The 24,761-nt window shown below is 40.9% G+C and overlaps 1 protein-coding gene across 10 annotated transcripts; it reads left to right on the plus strand.

Moving 5' to 3' along the window:
• On the plus strand, nt 1-24,346 carry LOC100703642 (AP2-associated protein kinase 1). 10 transcript variants are annotated; one of them, XM_025896850.1, is made up of 21 exons: nt 1-839; nt 4,163-4,281; nt 4,803-4,911; nt 5,443-5,585; nt 5,768-5,889; nt 5,994-6,075; nt 6,184-6,316; nt 6,431-6,534; nt 6,849-6,928; nt 7,025-7,188; nt 7,778-7,947; nt 12,074-12,301; nt 13,367-13,554; nt 13,837-14,030; nt 14,121-14,189; nt 16,143-16,247; nt 16,475-16,576; nt 17,050-17,208; nt 17,597-17,686; nt 18,232-18,331; nt 21,782-21,918. In XM_025896850.1, the coding sequence occupies exons 1-20, from the start codon at nt 680-682 to the stop codon at nt 18,324-18,326; spliced, it is 2,616 nt and encodes an 871-aa protein (XP_025752635.1). In that variant the 5' UTR covers nt 1-679; the 3' UTR covers nt 18,327-18,331; nt 21,782-21,918. The 10 variants fall into 10 exon arrangements, with proteins under 10 accessions (XP_025752635.1, XP_005457491.1, XP_025752636.1 ...); XM_005457434.4 differs by lacking the exon at nt 18,232-18,331 and having other exon boundaries at nt 21,782-24,346; XM_025896851.1 differs by lacking the exon at nt 17,597-17,686.
• The last annotated feature ends 415 nt before the right edge of the window (nt 24,347-24,761 follow it).

The following is a 24,761-nucleotide window of genomic DNA, read 5'->3' on the forward strand; positions in this document are numbered from 1 at the left end:
TGACCAATCACATGAGGAGCAGTCCAGCAGGATTCAGGGGAGATGGGTAGGACTTCTGCCATTAGCGTGTACTAGTAGCTGTGTTAGCTCTGTCATTAAGTTAACCTAGTTGACTAGGCTTATTCTAACCTGCAGCACGAACACAAACAGTAAAGAGCTGACATTTTCTCACCGATACAGAGGTATAAGGCAGCAAGTGGACTAACATTTCGCTCGGGAGAATATCGACCGAGATGTGTAACGACCTGGACTTGATATCAGGAATCTACCTGGCTGCTAGTCTGTTGACTGACAGCTGGCACCTGGCTGCTTAGCTAGCTGACTAGCTAGCTAGGTGAGCTGACGGGGGTTTTCGGGCTCATAGTCCAGCTCATAGTCTAGCTAGTACTGATTTTGGTATAGAGTGGAAAGCGGCTTCTCTGCATTATTTGACTCCGCCTGCTGTTCAAACCATGAGTTAGCTGAACAGCATCAGGCAGCAGTGTTCGGGATATTTTAAGGTCCAGCTAGTTTCTCTAGCTTTTAGCTTGAAGCCAGCTAGCAGCATTCATTCAGCTGCTGAAGCGTTAACGCCAGCACCTCAGCGAGTAGCAGGGACTGACTCTATCCAACTACTGTCGTTGTCGCGACATTAATACATTTTTGGACCCGGTCCTGCTTTGGGCAGTGTCAAGGGAAAATGAAGAAATTTTTTGATTCCCGTCGGGAGTTTGGGGGCTCCGGGCCTGGTCCTGGAGCCGGTGGAGGAGGCGCTGGTTCCGGCGGCGGTGGCAGCTTCATCGGACGAGTCTTCAGCATCGGACGATATCAAGTAACCGTGGAGGAAACAATCGCTGAAGGTGAACTACGTGGCGTTCCCTAATGTGGATTACTACAACCACTTTAATTGTGATTTGGACGGCTTCACCTAAACGATTGGGCCTGTTTTTGTTTTGTTTTTGGCCCAGCCAGAGTAATGTTACTAACACAATGATCAGCTATCATGTTTGCTATACATTACTGAGTGGAAATGGCATTGGTTACTGAGTATTTACTGGTAAGGGTTTAGAGGTTACACATTGAGGCAGTCCTCTTCATGCCTGTTTGCTGCCAGGTTGCCCAAACCTGGCTTTTCTGTTTATTATTAATAATAACAATAATAATATTAACAGGCAGATTAGGAGGAAGACAGACTGGGCTGAAGTTTTAAGATAGAGGATGTAAAGAGGATGGCTATACATCTGTCAGTGTGTATTCTCCTTGCATTACTACACTCTTTACCCGAAGGCTGGGAGGAACATGGCAAAACTGGATTTCCTGCTGTGCTGTAAGGGGCCAACGCCATGCTGAGTCACCTGTATTGATATTTACAGAGGGACTGGCAGATGTCGACTGCACAAGTTAAAATTAACTGGAAGTTGTTGGTTAGGATGTGTTGGCACATAGCATGCGACCTTACAGCAAGCTGAAACTCAGACATAACTTCACACCAACTTTTCCAAGTGAAAATATTCTCGCGTGTTCATTTGTTAATCCAAATCTTTAACTTAGTGGTGAGGACTGATTGCACCTTTTTAAGGTCATTTCTACCAGAACAGGTTAAATGGACATTGTGAAAGAGGTAAACCGTTTTCCTGTGGTCATTTGTCTTTGCAATGAGAGTCTGACGTGCTCTGTTAGCTAAGAGGGCCTGTTACTAAATAATAGATGAAAAAAGTCTGATTAATTTATCAGTACTATAGATGGGAACCATGTGTTTGGCCACACACTGGCTTTATGAATGAGTTCCACAGCAAACTTCAGACCCGCCCTGTACTGAGATGTTAGGGAATTTCTTTGTTTCTGTGGGCTCAGTTCAGTTCTGGAAACACTTTGGCCTTGCTGCAGATAGTGACTTTAGAAAAGCACAATTCAGACGTGTTACTCTTAGGCCTACTAAATGGCATCATCATAATTATATGTACAGCTTCCTCAAGATGCAAGGTTTGATGTTTTTTAATTTTTTTCACTACATTTTGATCTGGTAGTAGAGCTGCTCTATGTAATTTGAGTACAGCTACTGGCAATACACCTGTTTATTCAGATGCTTTTCATTGAAGTCTGGGCTTGCAGTCACTGTTATCTGGCTGCGTCATGTAGTTAATTATTTTTTCCTCCTCTTACTCCAACTCCCTTTGTCACTCTTGAACTTTGTGGCAACACACTTTACCCTGTCCTGACTAAAGCAGTGAGGGCGGCGCACTGTGCTGCTTTTGTAGCTTAAGGTTTGGAGGTGGATGCTTTGAACAGTGTTAGTTATTTATTTATTTATTTTTTAGCTGTGGGTCTTGGGCATTTATTACTGACTTATCTCTGGATTTCCTGACACACAGTTCTCTCCCTTTACTGTCAGCAGGAAGTGTTGTTTTGTATCGATGTATAGAGTTACTGCTGGTAACATTAGTGCTCCCAGATCCTGCTGTCATTAATGTGCGAGTCATTCCCTTTTTCTAGTCCATAATTATACTATATAATTATACCATAATTATTATTATTATTTTCTAAAAGAGGGGAAAAAACTTTTGTAAGTCAGATTAGATAGTTTATGCCACCTTCTCTTGAGACGATCTCTGGTTTTTCTCCCTGTCACTGGAGTGTCGTGTATATGTTTGTAAACAGCATCGTAGTTGTGAGGGCATGTGCTCTGTCCTAGTCCAAAGCCTAGATGCTTATTATGCAAGTTCCATTACACTGACAGATTGTAACTGAGCACTACAAGCATTGGTGACACTTTTCATTGCAGAGCCCAAAGGTTTATTTTTGTGTGTGTTTACTACTGTGTTATAATCATTTTACGTCAAGAAGCAGTGGCTATTTGTAGCTGTACTTGTTTAGTAACCCCGTCTCCTGAGACAGTAGACCACTGCTAAATGTTGCTTAAGACGGCTGCTAATCCTTCTAATTTCTAACAGGCCTCTCAGATTAGACTGTGCAAGACAGCAGTGGATCAGATGCCTCTGCTATGCTGGGCTATACACACACGTGCCTGCCTAGCCTCTGCTCTTTATTCTGATTCAATACAGGCCTCAGCTCTTAATTAAACTTCATATCTCATCCAAGAAATTGCTTCTCATGTCATAACACTAATTACTGAGCAAAGTGTTCTGCCAGCTCCTTTTTCTTAGATGCAGCCACTGGAGAATTTAGCACTTCATTGTGAAACTTCAAGTCATTTAATTTATGTTGACAACAGTAAAATTACTAAGTGTTATCATCCATGCTAACCCACACAGGATGGAGGATGGAGCCCACATGATTTCATATTTAGTGTGGTTTCCTGTTAAAAAATTGTGCTGTACTTTATGAATGTCTTTAACAATGCAGCTTGTAGTGAGTAATGCTGATAGTAGATGTAAAATTGTCTCTAGCTTAGTGATTCCAGAAGGAAGAGTCAGCTTGGTGTATGGCATCAAAAAGTGTGAAAAATAATAATAATAATAATGATAAGAAGAAGATATTTGAATCTAAAATATCTAGATATCTGCTAACAGATACTCAGTTTGTGCTTTATTTATTAGTGCAGTATGATTCCTGGTGGTTTTAGTTGCTATGGCTGTCACTGTCATCAGTGTGACTAAACGTGGGATGATATATTCTCTCACTTCCTATGTCGTGTCAGTTTTGTCTTCTTGCATCTTTTTGGCACAACTGCTTACTCACACAGTTTTGTTTCAAGGTCTTGTGACCATTGTGCCAGCCAGCTAACTCACCCCACAGTGTTTATGCTAAACCCGGGCCATGAAATAGGGTTGAATTATACCCTGCTGCAGGGCTGTTTGACACCAGTGCTTTAAACTGGATAAAACAATTCGTTGCACATGTTTGATAGATTTCATTTTTATTGTGACTTTATCAGACTCCTTGTAGTTTAGGTTATGATTATTTGATCTTTTTTCCTCAGTAAAAATCAAGTCACTGTCAACAGATGGTCACTGTCCTGAGAAATAAACTCGAACCAGACTGAACAGGGCAGTATGCTTAGCACTATTGCCTCATAGAAAGAACGCCCTGGGTTTGAGCACCAATGCAGTGCCACTTATAATTGCACTGTATATGGTGGCAAAAAATGGAAGAGACATAACTTTGGTGGTTTTTCTACTTCTGCATTTCAATTTGTCCATTCTCCCTGTTCTTCTCTTTGCAGGAGGTTTTGCCATAGTCTTTTTGGTGAGGACTCATCAAGGTGCACGATGTGCACTAAAAAGAATGTATGTCAACAACGAACACGATTTGAAGATCTGCAAACTTGAAATACAAATTATGGTGAGTGTGATTGCCCCAAAGCTGACTGGAGCAAATTCAGTAATTTGCATTACTGTTAATCTGCTCAGCAACAAAAAAAAATCTATCTAGTGTTATGTAATTTGATACAGAAAATGCAAATATGATCAACCCCGAATGCCCGAAATTTTAAAAAAAAGTTATTCAAAAACACTATTTGACCTGTGTCAAGTGGTGATAACAAAGCAGCACTCAGGATTGTAATTAGTTCCATTTTAGAACATGAAGTTCTGTTTAAAATGTTGCCTTGTAAGCTCAGTTGCATGTCCGTTTCTGTAAGTGAAACAAACCAGTTCCTGTAGCCACTCCCTGGTGACATGCCTATCAGATGATTTTATCATCATTGCTTCAAGTCCTTTGGCAGTTAAAATTAAACTGAGAATTTACAAACATTTATGTATTTTTTGATCTACCAAATAAAATTTCTTAGGACTGCATGATATTTGAAAATTGCATCTCTTGTTGTTCATCATTCCTGTTTCTCTCTCTGTTTGTTTACACAGCGGGACCTGGTGGGTAACAAAAACATAGTCGGCTTCCTGGACTCCAGCATAGCTGCAGTCGGAGCTGGTGATGTGTGGGAAGTCCTGATCTTAATGGACTTCTGTCGAGGTAAATCGCCCAACCCCCTCCCCATGCCTTTCTATCTCTGAATTCAAAGCTCCATTACCCTCGGCTCTTACAGCATCCTTTCTTTCTTTTTTTTCCAAAGGCAAATGTTCAGCTGATAGCTGTCGTGGTCAATAGAACTTGTGTTTTACTCGGTGCTCAACTTAGCTGTGTCATTTGTAGAAAGATAAAATGTTAACATGCCTGTGAAGTTGTGAGCATCGTTAGGGTTTTTAAATTGTTTAGTGTAGAAAATGTATTCATTTTGTTATGCTATAAACAACAATGTTAATATGTTTTAAAGCAGTACATTCATGATGCCCGCTTTACTTTTTTTCTTTTATGTAAAAGCTGACCGCTTTGAAGTGTCATGTGAATGATAAAGATTAATGTATTTTTTTTATCATTTATTTTAGATGTGTTGGTATCAGAGTAAACTTACATTCGAGCCTTAAATATTACCTAGAAATTTTAAATAATAACATAAAAAATAGGAATTTATGTATTTTTATTGACTAAATTTTTTTCATGTAGGTGGCCAGGTGGTGAACCTGATGAACCAGCGGCTACAGACGGGCTTCACTGAAGCTGAGGTGTTACAGATCTTTTGTGACACGTGCGAGGCAGTCGCTCGTCTACATCAGTGCAAGACTCCAATCATCCATCGAGATCTCAAGGCAAGCCTAATACATTTTCTGTATGTGAATACTACTAACAGCACAGATCTAGCTAATGAATGGTCACACTAGTAATTTGGAAGTTTGTTTGTTTGTTTGTTTGTTTGTTTGTTTGTTTGTTTTTTGCGTTTGTTTCACTGTACATCGCATCTCACAAGTCTCATCTTGTCTTCCACACATAGGTGGAAAATATTCTTCTTCACGACCGTGGACACTATGTGCTCTGTGACTTTGGAAGTGCCACCAACCGCTTCCAAAATCCTCAGACAGAAGGGGTGGCAGTTTTGGAGGATGAAATCAAAAAGTTAGTGTTGGAGGTTTTTTTCCTCTTGATATACCATCTACCCTTTTTTCTCCCTATATTTCAGAAGCTCATGGGTCTTTTCTCATACATTACTGCTACTGCAGGTACACTACGCTGTCATACCGTGCTCCAGAGATGGTCAACCTCTATGGGGGAAATGTCATCACAACAAAAGCAGACATTTGGGTGAGGCTAACTTTTTGTTTCACTTTAACATTTAGAATTATTATCTACCTACCATGACGTCATACAGAGTATATGTTTTTATACATGTTAATTTCCTTGTCTGCACAGGCCTTGGGTTGTCTTCTCTATAAGCTGTGCTACTTCACCCTTCCATTCGGCGAGAGCCAAGTGGCTATCTGTGATGGCAGTTTCACCATCCCAGACAACTCCCGCTACTCACATGAAATGCACTGTCTTATTAGTAAGTACTCTCTTTGCTTAGATCATGCGTCCGTTCTGCTTTCTGAATGCGTGTAGTCTGTAGGTGCAGTTACATTTAAATGGAAATTAACTCAGAAAAATTTTTGTGTCTCAGGATACATGCTGGAACCTGATCCTGAAAAGAGGCCAGACATTTACCAAGTATCCTACTTTGCCTTTAAACTGGCTCGACGAGAGTGTCCCGTCCCAAATCTACATGTGAGTCATCATGGCGAGAGCAATAGTGGGAGTAGTAGATGAAAATATCTGTGTGCTCAGCAGTTACCAGGTCATCACGTAGATTTTCTTTATGTTACTACAAATCTTTGATTTTACATCTCGTGTGCTGGGGTTTGAATTTCCGCTTGGCTTTCCAGAGAAATAGCAATCTAGGACACAGTGATATTAGTATAGATTTTGTCACTTGGCTCTTAGTAATAACAAAGCACAAAACAATGCCACATTTATGGAAAATACTAATCAAAAATTTGAAAAGATTTGATCATTTTTTATAAATCTTTTCTCTGCTGCAGAATTCACCTATTCCTGCAAAACTTCCTGAGCCTATCAAAGCGAGTGAAGCAGTGGCCAAAAAGAGTCAAAACAAAGCCAGGTGAGTGACAAGCAAAGCGTGTGTGTTATTTTTATTAATATTATTGTCATAAGAAACTTTGCTTTACTCTTCAGAGTTTTGTTCTTCTTCCATCAGGCTCACAGACCCAGTTCCTACCACGGAAACCTCAATTGCACCTCGACAGCGGCCCAAAGCTGGACAGGCTCAGCCCCAGCCCATATCAGGCATTCTTCCCATCCAGCCAGCACTCACCCCACGCAAGAGGCCTGGTGTGGCTACTGGGGCACCCCAGGCTATAGGTACAAGGAGCTGTTTAAATGATGATTCTCTCTATATGTCAGGGTTAAAACCGTTGCGATCAAAGCTTGGATTTATGATGACTGTTACCCTGCTAATGACACTATTTATGTTGAATTACTTTTGGTTCATGAATCCCTCAAGAATTTTACCATAAAATCTGTTTAGATGCTGTGTTCCTATTGGTTTAGTCTGCTCTTTAAAGGCTTTTAGTTTTTATTTGAACTCCCTTCTGGTCCACTTGCAGAGACAGAATAGATGGTGGCATGATTCACCCTCACATTTATTTATGTGTTGTTTGAATTCAATCTTTTGATTGGTATTGGTCCAATTAGTTTTTGCACCTTAGCCATAAAAGGATGATGGGGTGTTGTCATCACCCCACTGTGAGGCTGGGTGGCATATATACCGAAGTTTGTGAATAACTTGAGAACGAGGTGATTTAAGATTTTCTCACTCACTTGCACAACAAGGTTTGTAAGCATGACAGCTGGTTCATGTAAGAATCTGCACAAAAATAATCTGTGTCATATTTGATGATCAAGAAGACTTTTATAATCTTCTCATATATCTTATTCACTTCCCTTTCAGGTGTCGGTATCGGCGTTCCTCCTCCAGCTGCAGCTGCTGTCCAACCTGCTCAACAGGCTCCGTCTGCTAACATGCAGCCGCAGGCTACATCTCAGCATCAGCAGCTGCTTATGAAGCAGCAGCAGCAGCAGCAAGCCTCTGCCTTCTTAAGTCCACAGAGCACTCAGCAGGTAGGAAGACTGTTAGAGCAAGACTGGAAATGGTGATTAGCTGCACTGTGTGCTGTTTCATGGATGGCATTAAATAATGCTGTGCACGCGTGGTGAGACATTTTATTGCCTTTGTTTTCAAAGAATTTACAGCATCAGGGGGTTTTCATTAAATGCATATTCACTGTGCAAGCAATAAGAAGAAGAGTGTGATACCACACAAAGGGTTTGGGGCTGATGATGAGACAGACTTAAAAATACAAACTTCATGTGTGGGCTGTCTGTGTTTTTATTGATGAACTATTTTGATTTCTGTAGATGTTAGGTATATTGTTTTTTAGCTGAGCTGCCCTGTTTGTTGTTAAAAAATAATTTTAGGAGCTATGTTTAGTTTCAGTGAAGCTACAATTCAACATGATTATGTTCATCACTGGTGTGTGTTTCAAGCCGAAGCTACACATTTACGCTGCTCCCAGTCTTAAAGTGGTAATCTCAAAGGTTTCAGGCCTGGTTTGATTTGGTTTCTTAGCAATTAGACTGTGTTCAGTGTGCGAGAGTGGTGTTTATCCATATAGTTAATAGGAGCCTCACATACTTCCTAAATTAATTATTATTACAGGGCTCGCAAAATCGCTAGCCCGACGTCCCGACGCTAGCGATTTTTCCAGTCGGGCTACCAAAATCTACCTCAGCCCTGCCCGTCGGGCTATCATAGGAATGGAAAATATATGTCAATGCTTTTGCATTCTTTCGAAAATGTAGCTGAGTAATTATGTCATTGGCATCGATGAGCCACTGCCAATATGTGACATATTGAAATCGCGTTTGAATTTGTGCTTGTTTTTTGCTTTCACTTTCACTTTGCGATCGCGCGAACGGTGTGTAGAGAGCGGCAGCACTGATTGGTGAGTGACGATTAATTGCGCACCAATTCCTCTGACATCGTCTTGTCACTCATTAGCTTAGGTACTATTCAAACGTGACAAGTGAAATCTCCCACAGCAAGCTTAAACATGTGAGAGGTCGATTGTGCAGAGAATCGCTGACCGTTATGTAAGTAAGTGTGTAAAAGCAGCAGGATTTACGCCGGTATTTTAGTTCTGCTGAGCCAAATAAGACAGGTCAGGGTGAAGAAGGGGCAGCCAAATAAAAGCCTACCACAAAACGGAAAAGTTATGACAAATCAGACTATGAGGCAAAAAGAAAGCTCACCTTTTTTTGGTTTCATGGACAAAAGAATTTCTGTGGCTGGAATATGAGGAGCTAAATAACATGATGTTCTGCCAGGTGTGTTGTGAGTTTCATTTCATTTGAGTCGACAAGCGCCTTTGTAACTAGGACCAGTAATTTTAAGAAAGACCCCATCAGAACCCATGAGAAATGCAAGAAATGCATTATTGCTCAGTCTGCAATATCTTTCCCAGAACAAACAGCAATTGCAAAAAACATACTAAAAATAAACCAAGCACAAGCAGAAGTCCTGAAAAATCTTTAAAAAGCGTACTATGTTGCAAAGAGTGAACTACCATTGTCAAAATTTAGCAGTCTTTGCAAACTTCAAAAAGCAAATGGCCTCGATCTTGGTTCCACTCACCCCTTACCCTTGACTTCAGTGGAAATTTCAGATTCAGGATCTGACACAGACTGATTCATGTTCTACACAGTTCTTACAAGTTCATAGAAATTTCTGTTTAATTAGAAACAAGTATTTGAGTTGATGACTGTGATTTTTATACAGTTGTTGTGATTTGTATTTTAACAACTTTCTGATTAATTTTTGTTTCCGTTACAATATTATACTTTAATGTATAATGTTGTAACGGAAACAAAACATTAAAAAATTGCTCTCTTTTTTATTCGGGCTACTTAAATTTATTTTGGGCTACCAAAAACTGAAGAGTGCCTGCCCGAAGGGCTACCAGAGATTTTGAAATTTTGTGAGCCTTGATATTATTAAATATCATTTATAGGTTTGTCCTATACAAATGCTTTATTTGCTGTATATTTTGTAACTTATAAAAAGCAGAAATATAATCTAATGCCTCATCCTGTAGATGAACTCCACTTCTAGTTTCTTACACTGCAACTGGCAATGGTGGTTCTTGTTCTGCTCTGTAGGATTTGTGAGCTTGGCGTAGTGCAACATGAAACACTTCTCCACCTGCTGCACATTCTGGTTAAGCAGCCTTTACATGTTGCAATGGATCTCCAGAGCTGGAGGAGGACTGTTGTCACAATCTGTAGTCCAATATGTACAAGCTGGCATCAGTCAAGATCCTATCTTGAAAAGTAGCTGAGTGATATTAAGGAATCCTGCAGTAGTGTGTCTTATGTTACAGACTGGAAGAACCAGGGCCAGCAGCAATTGAACTTGCCAAATAAAACACTTATGGATGCCATCTTTTCCTTAGATGAATAAAGAAATAAAATTGAAAAAAGACCTTATTAAATATGATTTGTGTGGGGGGAAACACTGACTTTTATTTAGTGGTGGTATGAGCAAGTGCAGTTTAATACTGCAGATCAGAGACATCTGGATGCAGCTGAATAAACTGATGTCGATTTAAATCGGATGACAGGCAGTACATGTAATTTTCATTCACTCTGTGATTTGATACTCAGCACCGCACCCCAGTGAAAGGGTTGGAGGAAGTTACCTGGCTGAGAGGCAGGAAATGTGCTGTTTGCAGCTCTCCATTTAACCAGCTCACTGTAGCTTCCTTTTCAATTCGTTCTTGTAAGACTTTTAACTAGATCTGCTGTCAACACATTTTCAGTGTTATGACGGTGTCTCTACTTTTGCCTGACTAGATCACCATAGTAACTGATCCTGAACACACAACCTATTCCTGCCCAGATTATCTGCAGAGTTTTGGTTTCATTTTGGTCTGAATTTTGGTCAAACTTCAAGTTTCAAAACCCTAGCGTGCAGTTGGAAATAAACAGCATTTATACAGGGTGTATTGAAAAGAATTGTCCGATTTTAAAGTGGTTTAATTCCCCAAACATTCTCCGGTAATAGTGGAAATACGTATTATTAGAAATAGGAGATTCGTGTCACATGGTTGCTGGTCATTAGCATAACAGCAGCGGCGAGTTTGAGTATTGTGGAGACATGCTGTGTGTCCGGAGGGGGACACATTGAGAACTTATTAACATTGTCTTGTTTGTAAAACTTTATATTCACCCATGTACTTTTTAAATTTACCACAAACTTCTATGTCCATTATTTCTATTACTATCACTTTAAAATCATGGCTTTTTGAATTCAGATGATTCTTTTTGACGCACCTCACTTTATTTTAGTGCTTGGAGAGCTTGCAACTAGCTTGAATTTGCAAGACTGATGATTTTCTGCCATCACTGCTCGCTTGTCTTATTTGCAGCAATAGGAGGTGTATTTTATTGTTACATTTTTAAAATTATTTTTCTAGATCTCTGCTACCTGTTCCTCTGATAATGTTTCTGATCAGAGTAGGTGGAGCTAAATCAGTTTTGTGTGGAGGAAGTATCAAATGACATGTCAGCTGCCCTCTTGGCACCTGAAGCAAGCCTAGGTTAACAAAGAAAGTTAATAACCACCACCATCATCATGCCTGTTGTCTCAGACTGGATTGTTAGGTTTCATCAAGCCAGCTAACAGAAAAAAAAAAATCTTGGCTATGCTGAACTTTTTTTCTTAGTACACGCCTGTTGACGTGTTTCGTTGACACATTCTTGAGGAATGATGGTGTGAACTGCTAAGCTCACAGAAAAACTTGTTGATTTTATAGTGCAAAATTAATTATTTACTTATTAGGAATCTTTCCTCAGAAAACTGTTAAATTTCGGTTCTGTTACCTCATTTATAAATAAATGTCAATTCAACAGACATTTGTTCAAACAAACCCTTTGAGATTCCCACTTTAACATTAGCTGCAACGAATATTTCCATATTTTTATAGGTTTGTTGTAGGTTTTTACATTGATTTCTTTTTCCTCTCTCTCTGTCCCAAATCTTCTGTACATTCATGTTGTTTGCTGGTGAAGCAGAGCAGAAAAAATTAATCTGGTTTAGTTTTGCAATAAATAACAAAAACAATTTCAGTTGGGCCACAGTTTATTACTAAACCTTGCTCACGGTCAGCTGTGTGGTGTTCCTGTGTAGCATCACCTGGTACAGAACCTCTACCACCACCAACTTCAGCAACAACAAACATCATCACAAGCATCCAGTTTGCTGCAGTATAAACCTAAACCTGTTCCTCAAGTTGCTACCCTGCAGCATCAACACCAACAGCAGCAGCATTTAGTCCTTGAAACTGCAGCTGCCCATCTCACACCCATCCCCGAGTCCGAAATTGTTGGTCCTGCAGCTCGTGGTCCAGAGTTTGTGGTAACGTCCTACTCCTGCTGCTGTCTGCTACTCTTTGGGTCGGGGCTGATTATTGGCTCGTCTCTAACGAATCACATCCAGACTTTTGCTCACTTTTTCCTCTTCTCGGTGGCAAAATATTTGAAAAGTCTCATTCCATTTTTATTGAATGTATAATGTATAGGATTTTCACCAGTTTCTGTCAGACTGTTTCATGTTTTCCTCTCCTGTAAATGTTTCCTGTTGTCATAGAGTTGTAGTTTGGAGCAATCTTTAATCTCTTTGAATCAATTTTCTTTTCCAGTTGCTCTTACTTGTTCTAATGTTTGTATCTGATTCGTTTATTTCTTTGTTATACTCAACTGTGCAAAAGTCTTCAGACAGTTTTTTCTTTATGTTTTGCTTCCAACCAGCCAGACTTTCGTGTAATTTTTAAGTGGTCCTGAGCAATAGTTCTCCAGGCTTTGTGACGGTCTTTTAAAGTTTTTCTTTGGACTTTGGCCTTTTTCACTAATTTTTAGACCAGTACTTGTATCTGACTATTTCAGAGGAATACTGACCTTTGAATAGTTCAAACATAGAAAAGGCAGCTAACTCAAGGGATGAACCAGTGTTGTGTCTACACTTAACAGACAACTTGGCTTTTATGAACAGAACCAATTTTAAATTGTATCTTTATGCACTTTGTTACAACAGCCTGTTGCAAAAACATACCATTTGTTTTTGAGCTGAGTCTCTAAAAAATGAAGAGCTTTGATTGTCCTTCAAGAAATTGGAGAAATATTTCTGAAGACCAGAAATTACAAGAAAGCTTGCCTAGCAAAGTTCAGGCTGTGTTGAAGAATAAAGGTGGTCAAACCAAATATTGACTTTCAAGCTGTTTAGAATTGTACAAACTCTGTTTGTGCTTCTATATAATTTTTTCCATGTATGTTTGCATGTGTTTCAATAGACCACAGGAACTTTTACTATTTTTCTAGAAAAATATAAAGAAAAGACTCCAGACTTTTGCACAGTACAATAGAGAAAAGGTTTTAGTGACTAACACATTTTCACCCCTCTGCATGATTTTTTTTCTCATTGCAGACAACTGGCAGAGGGATCCACAAAGTTGGCTCCCTGACACCACCCTCCTCGCCAAAGACGGCCACCAAGAGTGGCCACAGACGTATCCTTAGCGATGTCACCCACAGTGCCGTGTTTGGGGTCCCCGTTAGCAAGTCGACCCAGCTACTTCAGGCAGCCGCAGCTGAAGCCAGCCTCAACAAGTCCAAGTGAGCAAAATGAACTCCCCTCAGCGATCTGAGGATGAACTGTTCTTTCATGACATTGAGTGAAGCTGGACGTGTAATAGACAGCCCATTCATATGACAGCACCCAGAAAGAGGACAATTAACTCTTTTAGATCCCCGAGAATCTCTCACTTCAGTCTTTAAATAACCGTTCATTCATTCTCCTTACTACCGCATACATCAGGAGGCCAGTGTGCATTGACACCCTTTGTGTAGTTTCACTGTGTGCTCCTACTGTCTTTTATATTTATCTTTGTACTGCAGATCAGCAAGCACTACTCCTTCTGGGTCCCCCTGCTCGTCCCAACAGAGTGTATACCATCCAGGTGAAGTGGACGCCTCCTCAGCACTTACCGTCCCCAACACTCAGCCCGCCTGGAATCCTTTTGGTGACGATAACTTCTCTAAGCTAACAGCAGAGGAGCTGCTTAACAAAGACTTTGCAAAGCTAGCTGAGAGTAAGTTCAGTTTGTTCATGCACAGTATTAGTGAATCATTCCATGATCTAAAATCTGTTTGTTTTTTCTCCTCCTTTGGCTTGTGCACAGCTGCTGCAGCTGGAGAGAAAGCCGCAGGATCCAATGAAAATCTCATTCCCAGCCTCAATGCCTTTCCAGGTAAGGCTTTGTTTAGCTTTTCTCAGTATGCCTTTCTTGCATATTATTAGAGAAACTGGAATCATTATGTTGAAGTTGTGTAGGTTATAGCTGCCCTAGATGTTGCTGTCTGAATTTTTAGAGCCATCATCAGTCCACTGTGCAGTATTGATCTATAGCCATCACCTCACAAGTGTAGCGTCAGCACTGTTGTCTCTCAGACCCTTTTAACTGCCTCTCACTCTGTAATATTGTGGTCACACCAGGACGCACAACGAGGCATCCCTTTGATTCTCCTGGACTCTTAGCAAATATACCTCATGAGTGACTTTGTATTTGCTCAGGTAGTTTCTTGGCTCTCACACCATCCACAGGTTAGCTTCCAAGTGCCAGTTTTTGTGGTTTGGATTAGTACACAGTTCTATCTTGTTGACTTAGCGAGCAGCCTCACAGTGGCTTCTTGTCAGCCTTCATGAATAGACAGTGTTGCTACAGCTAGATCGCATCTCATTTGCAGGTCTGTGCTTTCTCCTTCTCTGTTGCCTGGTAACGCGAAGGACAAATTCTCCTTTGTTAATTGGATTGCTTTACTACTGGTGGAGCCTGCTTACCAGTGCTGCTAAGAACAGGAGAAAGCGCACTCTCCTGTTGAAATGACGGTCCAGCTTTTTATCTTCTTCTCTGTTTAGCCTTGAGTGCTTCTGGAAGTGTATGCTTCATGCCTCTTTACCCTTTTTTTTGTTGTTGTTGTTTACATACTGTTTAAGGCCTGAACTGAGAGGATAAAAACGTTACATAATAAGGGTGTGGGTAATCTTCTCTGCCCAGCCTAAGCTATCTCTTTGACTCTTTGGATCCCTTACTGAGATAGAATGCACACAAGCAAACACACTCTGACTTCTGCTAAACAAGCGCAACGTTCCATCTGAGATAACGTAAAAACAGCCTTGTGGCGAGAGTGCAACAGCGTGTAAAATAGACTGTATGTAGCATTTTAAAACGACATATTTTCACTGTTCCCTGTGAAAAATCAAATGTTTGACATTTAGGATTTGTGAAAAGCTTTTCATCAGCGTTGGCGTCTTTCCTATAGCGAAGGGGTCAGAAGGTCACATCTGCTGTGCCATTTTCTGAGCCAACACATTCCTTGTCTTAGATGGCCCCCCCAACCCTTTCTTTGCCCCATAGCAGTTCCCTGTGAGTATAAAGCTGCAGTGAAAAATTAGTTACTGCATGAAATACACTTATCCTATAATAGAAATACACTTCATGCATGCAGCACACTTACTACTTAATAAAATCAGATCTTATTTGTGAGTTTTGGTAACAACAGCATAACAACATCAACTGTGGGTTTTGTTTTGCATGCACTGCTCCAAAAATGAGCTGAAAATGTTGTGGAAAATAAAAAGGAAGGTGTTTTTGAAGGTGTGAAAGAGCATGAGAAATGTTTTCTGCATTAAAAATCTGCTGCCATAATTTAACTTTTTTTGGCAACTGAATGCTATTGAGGAAGGAACTATAACCCAGTGATGTCAAACTCATTTTACATTGTGTGCCACATACAGCTCACATTTATGCTGTCCTTCATATCTTCCAGAGGCATACAGTTGATCGGAGTCTTTGCTTGGCCTTTTCTGGCCCCAGGGCCTTATGTTTGACAACCCTGATATAAACTAACAAATGTATTTTTACTATATTGATGTGAAAGTACCTCAAAATTTACATGATATCCTTGATTCTTTTTACTTTTTTTATTACTGTCTGCTGGATGTATTTTGTTTCTAAAAATGCTGAACATGAGGGCAGATAGATGCATTTGTCCATGTTGATTTTTGCCATCATGCACCATCACAAAAGTGTAGTTTCTCTGCTTCTCTATCCTTTCTATGGAAAATCCTCTCTCATTGCCCTTTTCTCTGTTGCCATCTGTCCCTTTCTCCTCTCCCTCTTCTTTCTCTGGCTCACTCACAGAGAAGCTGATTGAGGGACAGAAGTCCCCTGATACTTCTCTTCTGCTCCCTGACCTCTTAACCCTGACTGACTCCTTCAATACTGCTGCAGAGAGCACCACAAATGGTACCAGCTATGTTTTTGTCCCATGCTTTGCCCCCCAAAATTCCTCTTTTGTTCTGCATGTGTCTTCCTTCCTCCTGCTTTTCTCTCACATCCTTAGGAAGTCAGGCATATCATCTGGGAAAGGAGCAAAGACGATGTTCATCAATTTTTTTTCTTTCTCTGTACACTACTAATAGCTAATAACTACTAATAACTCTGTATTACTGTTTTATATTGTGTTTATGTAGCAATGGCAGAGGTGTGTGTGGACTCACTGATTCCTGGTTTGGAGGCTCCCCAGCCCCAGAGACATTTGGGCCAACCAGAGCTCATTCCTGCCAGTGTGCCAGGTTAGCATCCTGGACCTCAGAATAGCACTATTTCCGATCACTTTTTTACCCAAGGTTAACTAAGTCCAGGTTCGGTGAGAATCTTAAGCTGTTTTTATTTATTTTATCAACACAAACATTTGCTGGCGTCCCAGATCACAATCATTTTGGGCTGTAACTAGAACAGTTGCTTTAGGATAGTTCAGTTATATGGACCATTTTAAGTGGTGTATTCACTGAGATCTGCTTGCATTTTTCTGTGACCCAGTTTGCCATGTTTATCTTGAAAATTGCTATAGAAATAAAAACTGTGCTCAATCGTTGAAAAAGAGCCACTTTTTTTATTGTTTGTTATTAAATGAAGCTAACATACCTTTTGGACTCTTTATGCTTGCACATATAAGCTATTATACTAATACAATGCATCTTATTCTGCTCCTTGCACTAACAGTCTTACTTTCTCATACCCTTTCTTTCTTTGGCCGCTGTCTCAGATTCTCTCACTGGGGAGGATTCTCTGCTGGGTTGTGATCTGTTATCTCATACCTGTCATGGAAACCCATCTGTTTCTGTTCTCCCTTCTTCTTGCTCCTCTGCTCCTCCTGGCGCTGGATCCTGCCTGGAGGAGCTGCCAGCTGGTCAGACTGCTTCTGGTAAGACCTTTTACTTTCCGTGTACGTGTGTGTGTTGGGGGGGCAGGGTTTCGGGGTTTCAGTGTTTGTGGGGACACAATTGCAGACCCCTGATCAACCACACAATAGAAAGGCCTGTTCAAACAGTAAAAAGCAAAAGTGGAAATTGAATTGGACACTAAATGACAGCCTCGCCAGACCCTTGACTCATTTGTAGAAGATGCTAAAAGCCATGTAAAATTGAATGGCTTTTAAACACTTTGACTGCCCTGGCTGCTTCCGTTTATAATCTACTCGCATCCTCCTTTTTTTCCCTTCTCCTCCTTTTTTAATTTCGTGCTCTTTTCGTTGGCCGAGTTAACCTCTTCCCGCTTCCATCGTTACTTCACTTCCTCTTCCTTCACCACAGACTCTGCTTTCCTCATGTCGTGTGGGGAGAAGGGCAATGACGACGAGTTTGATCCTATTCCAGTGCTCATCTCCAAAAACTCAAATCAAGGTAAGGCTAACCTAATTCTGAGATGAGCACTCACACCTGCTGAAACCCAGACTGTGAGCCACAAAGATGAATGAGCTAGCCCCTGCCCCTCCCTCCCAGTTTAGTTACCGTTAGCTTGTTCCTGGGATTTCTGATGTGAGAAGTCTTGTATGGGTGGCTTTTTTTCTTATCTCATCAAACTCTTACATCAGTCATCTTTTAACTCCCAGTGCTTCGCCATCTTGCAGGTGTTTTGGCTCTTTTTAGTTTATCTTGAAAGTCTCCCTATGTTAGTATGGCTTTCCCTAAATCCCCCCCTCCCCCTGTAATGATGCAGCTATATGAAAGTTATCTCAGCTCACTCTCTGCTTGTTTCTCTTTCTACCCCCCTATTCATGCATCTCTCTGCTCTGCCATCCCCTCATCCTGGTCATCTCCCCACTTTTTAATTTCTCCATGCAATCCCTGTTAAAATGACTTATTCTTTTGCTTGTCTTTCACACTCTCCCTCGGCTCCTCCATGCCCATCCTTGTCTCTATCTCTCTTTCTTTCTGGCACGTTCCAGGTGGTCACTCGCGCAGCAACAGTGGCAGTTCAGAGTCCAGCATCCCCAACTTGGCTCGTTCCCTTCTGCTGGTGGATCAGCTCATCGACCTCTAGAGGGGGTGGGAGAGGTCGAAGGGGCAGTGTGCAATCCTAACAAAGGGATACGGGGAGGGTTGGGGGGGTAGAGATGGGCACGCAGAGACACTTAATGTAGCACCTTATGAACCGAGAGGAGCCAGTATTCTCTTTATGTGCCTCCTTGGCCTCAACTCCATCTCTAGTTGCCTGATAGCTGGTTTCATATGTCTCTGCTAGCCGCTGACATTCCCACACTGGTAAAAATCTTTTCATTAATGCCTGAGCATATCGTCCGCTTCTGTCTTGGCTACACCATGGTCTTCCTCATGCTTTCCTCTTACTCGCATTAACATCCTTCAGAGTGCACGCCCATGGTCGACCATCATTGAATGCACATGTTAAGCATGGTTATATGTGTCAGGGGTCTGACTAAAGACTGAGGACTGTAAAATGCTGTAGATAATTTGATGCACTTTCCTATGAGAGCTTTGAACTACTGACCAAACAAAGATGCGACCTGGAGCTGTGCTTCTGTGCTGATTGAACCAGTTTACTTATAAAAGAAGAAGTGTCAGTTTTGGATAGGTTTTAAAGATTTCTCACACTGTTGGCATGCCCATAGTCATGGAAAGTCAAATCTGTTCAAGCAATTATGTGCCATGATTCCTTTATAGATCAATTTGTCTAAACCAGCTATTCCCAAAGTCAAGAGTACTGCGGCCCACTTAAAAACCAGAAAATCCCATGGGGCCCACCCAGTCTTAAATCTTCACTCTAATCAAAACACAAGAGAGGGTGGTGTGTTTCCTTGACATTTCTATTTAAAAAAAGCATAAACACCACAGGCTGTTTGCTATAAATTGCTAATGCTGCCCAGTCATATGCAAAGTGTCATGGCCACTTTGTATGTGTCCCACCTGCCACCGGGACTCACACTTCAAAACAAGAGCGGTAAATTTAGATCAGAGTGATGAAAAACTTCACAAACTCACCACCTCTAATCACCAGTGTTAATTCACTTTTATATAAATAAATACATTTAAATATGTACATACTTGTGCATAATTTCAAACTGAATTTCTGTTATTACTGCAGGCACCTGTAGTGCCATTGTGGCCCACAGTTTGGGAATCACTGGTGTAAACGGACTGAGTGGCTTCACAGGCTTGAGCATACCTGTATACTGTCCCCTCTTTCTGGATGTTAAGCAGCGTGTCTTATATTCTAATGCTACACCTGTGAATCTGTCAGTTGTAATCGTTTCCTGAAACTGGTGAGGTCAGTGTTAATACGACTGGTGAGTTCGGCTCCATTGCCACAGCACAGCTTCCCACCATTGTCAGCATTATCTACAACACCACTAATGTCAGCTCACCCTCATACCTGTGACCCATCGTTGAGGTAAGCACAGGAGAAGTAAAAGGGAATGAAGGTATTTGACCTGTTCCGATGCCAAAGCTGAACAAGACTCTATAATCATGCTGTTTTTCCTCTGTGTTGGTCCGCTCTCAGGGTCAGTATAAATGAGCAGATTTTTAGCAGAATACCACCGTCACAGAGAGGGAAGTGCAACGTAAATGTCATTGTTGTTTTGTGTAGGTATTATGTTAATGAAGGAACTTTACATGAAAATACTCTTCCTTCCTTTCCCACTGACATCCTCTCAATCTTCTCTGGCCAATCCTTTGTTACCATATACCATAAAGTCAGTTGTTACAGTCTTTCCAGATGAAAGAGAAATGTAAATGTACATAAAGTAACACTTTTTTTTTGCACTTGTCAGCATTGGTAAAGGTAGATTTTAGTGTGTAACATTTTATCATGTTATGATTAAAAGTGACTATTATTGATAGTGCTTTAGAAAGAATGTATGAATTGAGGACCATTATAAAATATGTAAAAATTGTATAAGGATGTATAGATAAAACATATTTGTGTATGAGGCTTTATTGAAGAGTGCAAAACTGTCAACTCTGTCCTTCTGTCTTCTCTCAGTTCTTGTCAAACATTTATCTAGTGCTCACGGTTTAGTCACCAAACATACATGAAACTAAGTGCTTTTGAATCGCTTGACTGGATAGTATGTGTTGCTCTCCATTGCAGTTGTTAGGTTATACATTAGTACTGGTACATGTAAGTTACTGTATATGCCTGAATAGATTTTATTTAACAGAGCTAATGATGGAACTGACTTCCTGATAACACTGGGATACCTTTCACCTCTGTCTCCTGTAGTTCATTAAATAATCATAAGAAAGGCTTGTGTGTCAGCTGTGTGAGTTGTATTACATTCGATCCCAACCACTTTAAATGTCTACATCCCATTTTCTTTCCATTTAATAATGCTGCTCATATTTTTGCAATCCGCTATAATGCTGCATCCTGCAGCACTCTGCCACTGGTTGCAGACTTTTACGTGTGTTGCTTTGCTCTTTGGGTTGAAATGCAAACAGTGTTAATGAAGTATCACTGATGGAGATCATCAGACTCGGCGTTCCCTTAGCCATAAAAGGCTAATGGGGTATTGTTGTCATGAATCCCGTTCATATCACCCAGTGTAATGTTCATAAATAGAGTGGTTGTTGTGATCAGACCAGTTTTCAGAAACCTAAAAACTTGATTCCTCCTCACACTTTTTCGAATTTGCCTTCCTAAATTGTGTGTCTGTTCATGAGGTAATATCTCAAGTTGACTTTACAGACTATGAGCTGTATTGTGAGAGATGAGAAGCTGTTATTCTACACACTTAAATGAGCCGTCACACTGTGTGATATTTTTGTCAGCTCCAAACTGTGTCATATTCACACTTAAGTCATACAGAAAGGGCGTGGACGGTTTAAAACAGACAAGTGAGGAGGCAAACCTCGCCCTAGAAGTAAAACAAAACAACAAGAGCCAAAAAAAGCTGGTCTTTTCCTTTAATTGCTTCAACTAACCTTTCCCCCTGAGCTGCAAGTTAACAGCTGCTGTCAACACCGCTGAGGTAAGACTGATCTGTCTTCTGTGCAATCTGTCTGTCCCTAACTATTTTTCACTTTTGCTGTGAAGGCTCTCTCCCCTTGTTTCCACAGATCTCTCTCATGCTCCCTCCTCCTCAACTCACTCAGTTTTAACCTAAAGCAAAACTGCTGCTGCTGTTTTCCTGTAACACTAGGTGTTGCTAGGTTGAGTTGAGAATACTGCAGCTGTACTCCTGCTCATTTGTGGAAACAAGGTTAATGTGGTGACGTAAAACTGGTAGTGATGTGACTGTGACTTGGTCAGAGTAGAATTGTTGTAGTGTTATAATGGTTCCTCATTGTTTAGTCATCCTCGAAAATCAGTGACTTAGATTTTAGAGTCCATTGGTTATGCAGTATATGTGACGAGACCGATCTGGTAGATAAATGGACAGCTGAACCACAGATGGCAAAGTTTCTTCTCATTTGTATTCTAACATTTTTGTTTACCTCCAATTTGTTTTCCCCCTCTATCTTTGCTTGCTTGAACAGATCTCCAAGGGGAGAGTAATGGCTACTCTGTGCTTGAGGAGGGACAAGAGACTGAAGCTGTAGGAGCAGATTCTCCACAGAATGAGGGCTGTGTGCACTCCAGCGATGAAGACGAAGAAAAAGAAGCACACAAGGACGAGCAAGAGGACGGTGAAGGCATTGAGAGTCACATAGCCCCCCATGACTGCAGCGGTTCTAGACCTCTGCTGCAGGACTCTGAGGATGAAGAAGACCAAGGGCCTCAGTTAGCTCTCCATCCATCTCTGCACTCCGGCACAGCAGCAGCAGCACAACCAGCTGCAACCTTCGATCAACCTGCTCCAAATACCTTTGCCCAGAATCACTTCCAGCATGTACAGGAGGCAGCAAAGGAGACGGAGGGCACTGCAGATATCTTCTCCAAAGCCCCCTTTCGGATTGCGCAAGAAGACACAAGTGACGTATTCGCCAACGCTCCATTTCCACGCGGTCCCCTCGCGGCTCAGCAGCAGCAGCAGCTCGACGTTTTCTCACAGGCTCCCTTCGGAAAAAGAAATCAGCCCAAAGGAGCACAGCCGAAGACCTCGTACCCCCACGCAGCTGGAGCTCACGCTGTAACCTCTGATCAAGGAGTCTTAGGACAGGTTGCCCAGCAACCTTTCCGTCCTCAAGCTCTGGCCAAATATTCCCGACACTTTGAAGGACCTGTGCCCCAGCAGCCGGCAGAAGCTCACAAAGCGGTGTCTAACGCGAGCAAGCAGGCTGCTGTAGCATCTGTCCCCGCTGAACCTCTGCACTCGTGGACCTCAGACGTGAGCGCCGTAGACCCATTTGTCTCTGCACCCTTTCACCTCAAGGCACCACAAGAAAAGCCCTGAACGCACACTCACAGGTCAGGGCAGGGGGAATCGGCGCCCACCAAAATATGCAAAGTGTAAAAGGCGTACTGCATGCTGTCACCAGCGCTGCAGCGGGACTGCAGGCCTGCATGGATCATTCTTAACCAACTCAAATAGCGCAAGGTCATCTTTACTCTGAGTAAACTGACATCAGTCCCACATTCACACTGATTTTTTTTTTTTTCCTCTGCCTTTCACGTTTTCCCTCTTGTTCACATTTACACAATGACTACATTATGGTCAAGCATTTGATTGTTTTCTCGCCTACCTCAGTTTTTTTTTCAGTGTGCGTCTGTGTGTGTCAGCGCTGAACTATCACACACAGTGAGGGAGGTCATAGACTGTCTGCAGCCGTTGCGGTTAAATTTCCTGGACAGTTTGAGCTTAATTGCGAAACTATGATCTGAAAATGCCTCATTCCTTTATTTTAGTAGTCAGCTTGAATGACATGACCGTAACTTCATAGAAGCTTGAAAGACGGGACGACACAGCCTAGGAATATTTCATTAAACTAGAAATGTGCAAATGCCTTACAGTTAAACATTTACAGTTAATTTTTGTCTTTTATGCTTGGAAGTTCATAAAGGAGATGCTGGATGCTGATGCAAAGTGTAAATTTAACGTGTGCGTTACGTTTGCGGTCACAATCATGTCATACAAAAACAGTTTATTCCACATCATGTACGAACTTTAAGTAAATGTTAGTCATATAACATTTATTATGGCAATTCTTATGTTGTATAAATGAAGACGATTCCCGTTTGTTTGTCCTTACTGTACAATATGACATCTCCAAAGCCTTAACACCCTTGCTGCACCTCAGAACCACATCAGAACATCAGCAGCATTCATCACGTTTGCCTTTGTGCCCTCCTTAAATGAAAATAAAGACACTGCTGCATTCACATAATCTTACTGTACTCGTGTTCAGCACCAAATACCTGTGTACAATCATGTACAACTTCCTCTTGCTGTCTGCTGTACACGCACGCACAAGATTGTCATCGAGCACAGGAATGCATCTTTGTTGTTGACTTCTGTATCCTAACTGTGACACATTTATGAACAACTGAAGTGAAAACTTTTGACTGCAACTTCAACAAAAAATAAAGAAAAAAAATCACAACTATCTACAGCACTTATGCTTCGCAGTTCAAGTCAGGGTAAATGTAGTGTTGTCCAAGTGAAGTCTTATATGGTGTCTGATTGATGACATTCATGTTGGATTTGTTTCCGTTGCCATTCAGACGTATTTAATTGTCTTTGTTCTTTATAAAATCATGGAAGACCTATTTGGTTCCCAAAAGGGATCCAGCCTTTCTCAACCCAAAGCTTAAATTATGTTTTTCTCTTTTGCAATGTAAAATCTTTTATTTCAAAGTGTTCGGTTTTTTGATATAAATGTTCACTTTTCTCACCCCAGTTGTAAACAAGACGATTGCACATAATCACTGACAGAGAGTCAGGGTTCTTGAAGAATGTGTTTTGTTTGTAACACAGCTGTAAGTTTGTTTTTGTTTATTTTGTTTGTTTGGGGGGGGGGGGGTTGACCGCTGTTGTGTAAGAAACATTTGGAGTAACAGTTGATAACACTGTTGGACAGGAAAGCACTCAAAATACTTCTTATGCTGCACAGCCTACCTTTGGAAACTGTCATGAGTAACTATTAAATGAATGTAAATCAAAATTGTGTGCATGTGTTTTTGTTTTTTAAATGATCGTCAAAACATTCAGTTCTTTATCAAGTTGATTCACCACATGTTAAGTGTTATCTTTTATACCTCTTACATTTAATATATCTAATGCTAGGTTATTAATAATATACCTCAGGTATAATGAAACATTACACTGACCAACACAATAAGGAAGGCTAATGGGTTTTGTTATACAATGAGGGCTTTACAAAGATGACTCATTCCATACAAAAAAATCAAGCAAATCCTACATAAATAATAATGATCACATCTCGCCTCATAAAGATCAACTTTTTTTTTTTTGTTTTTGTTTTTTTTTATCTATTAAATTAATTATGCTGTCTTTAACAATGGTACCCTGGGTGTTCTCATATTTGCCTACAATTTTTGCTCTTCTGGATGTGGTTC

Source organism: Oreochromis niloticus, linkage group LG12 (genome assembly GCF_001858045.2).
Source record: "Oreochromis niloticus isolate F11D_XX linkage group LG12, O_niloticus_UMD_NMBU, whole genome shotgun sequence".
Taxonomy (NCBI): domain Eukaryota; kingdom Metazoa; phylum Chordata; class Actinopteri; order Cichliformes; family Cichlidae; genus Oreochromis; species Oreochromis niloticus.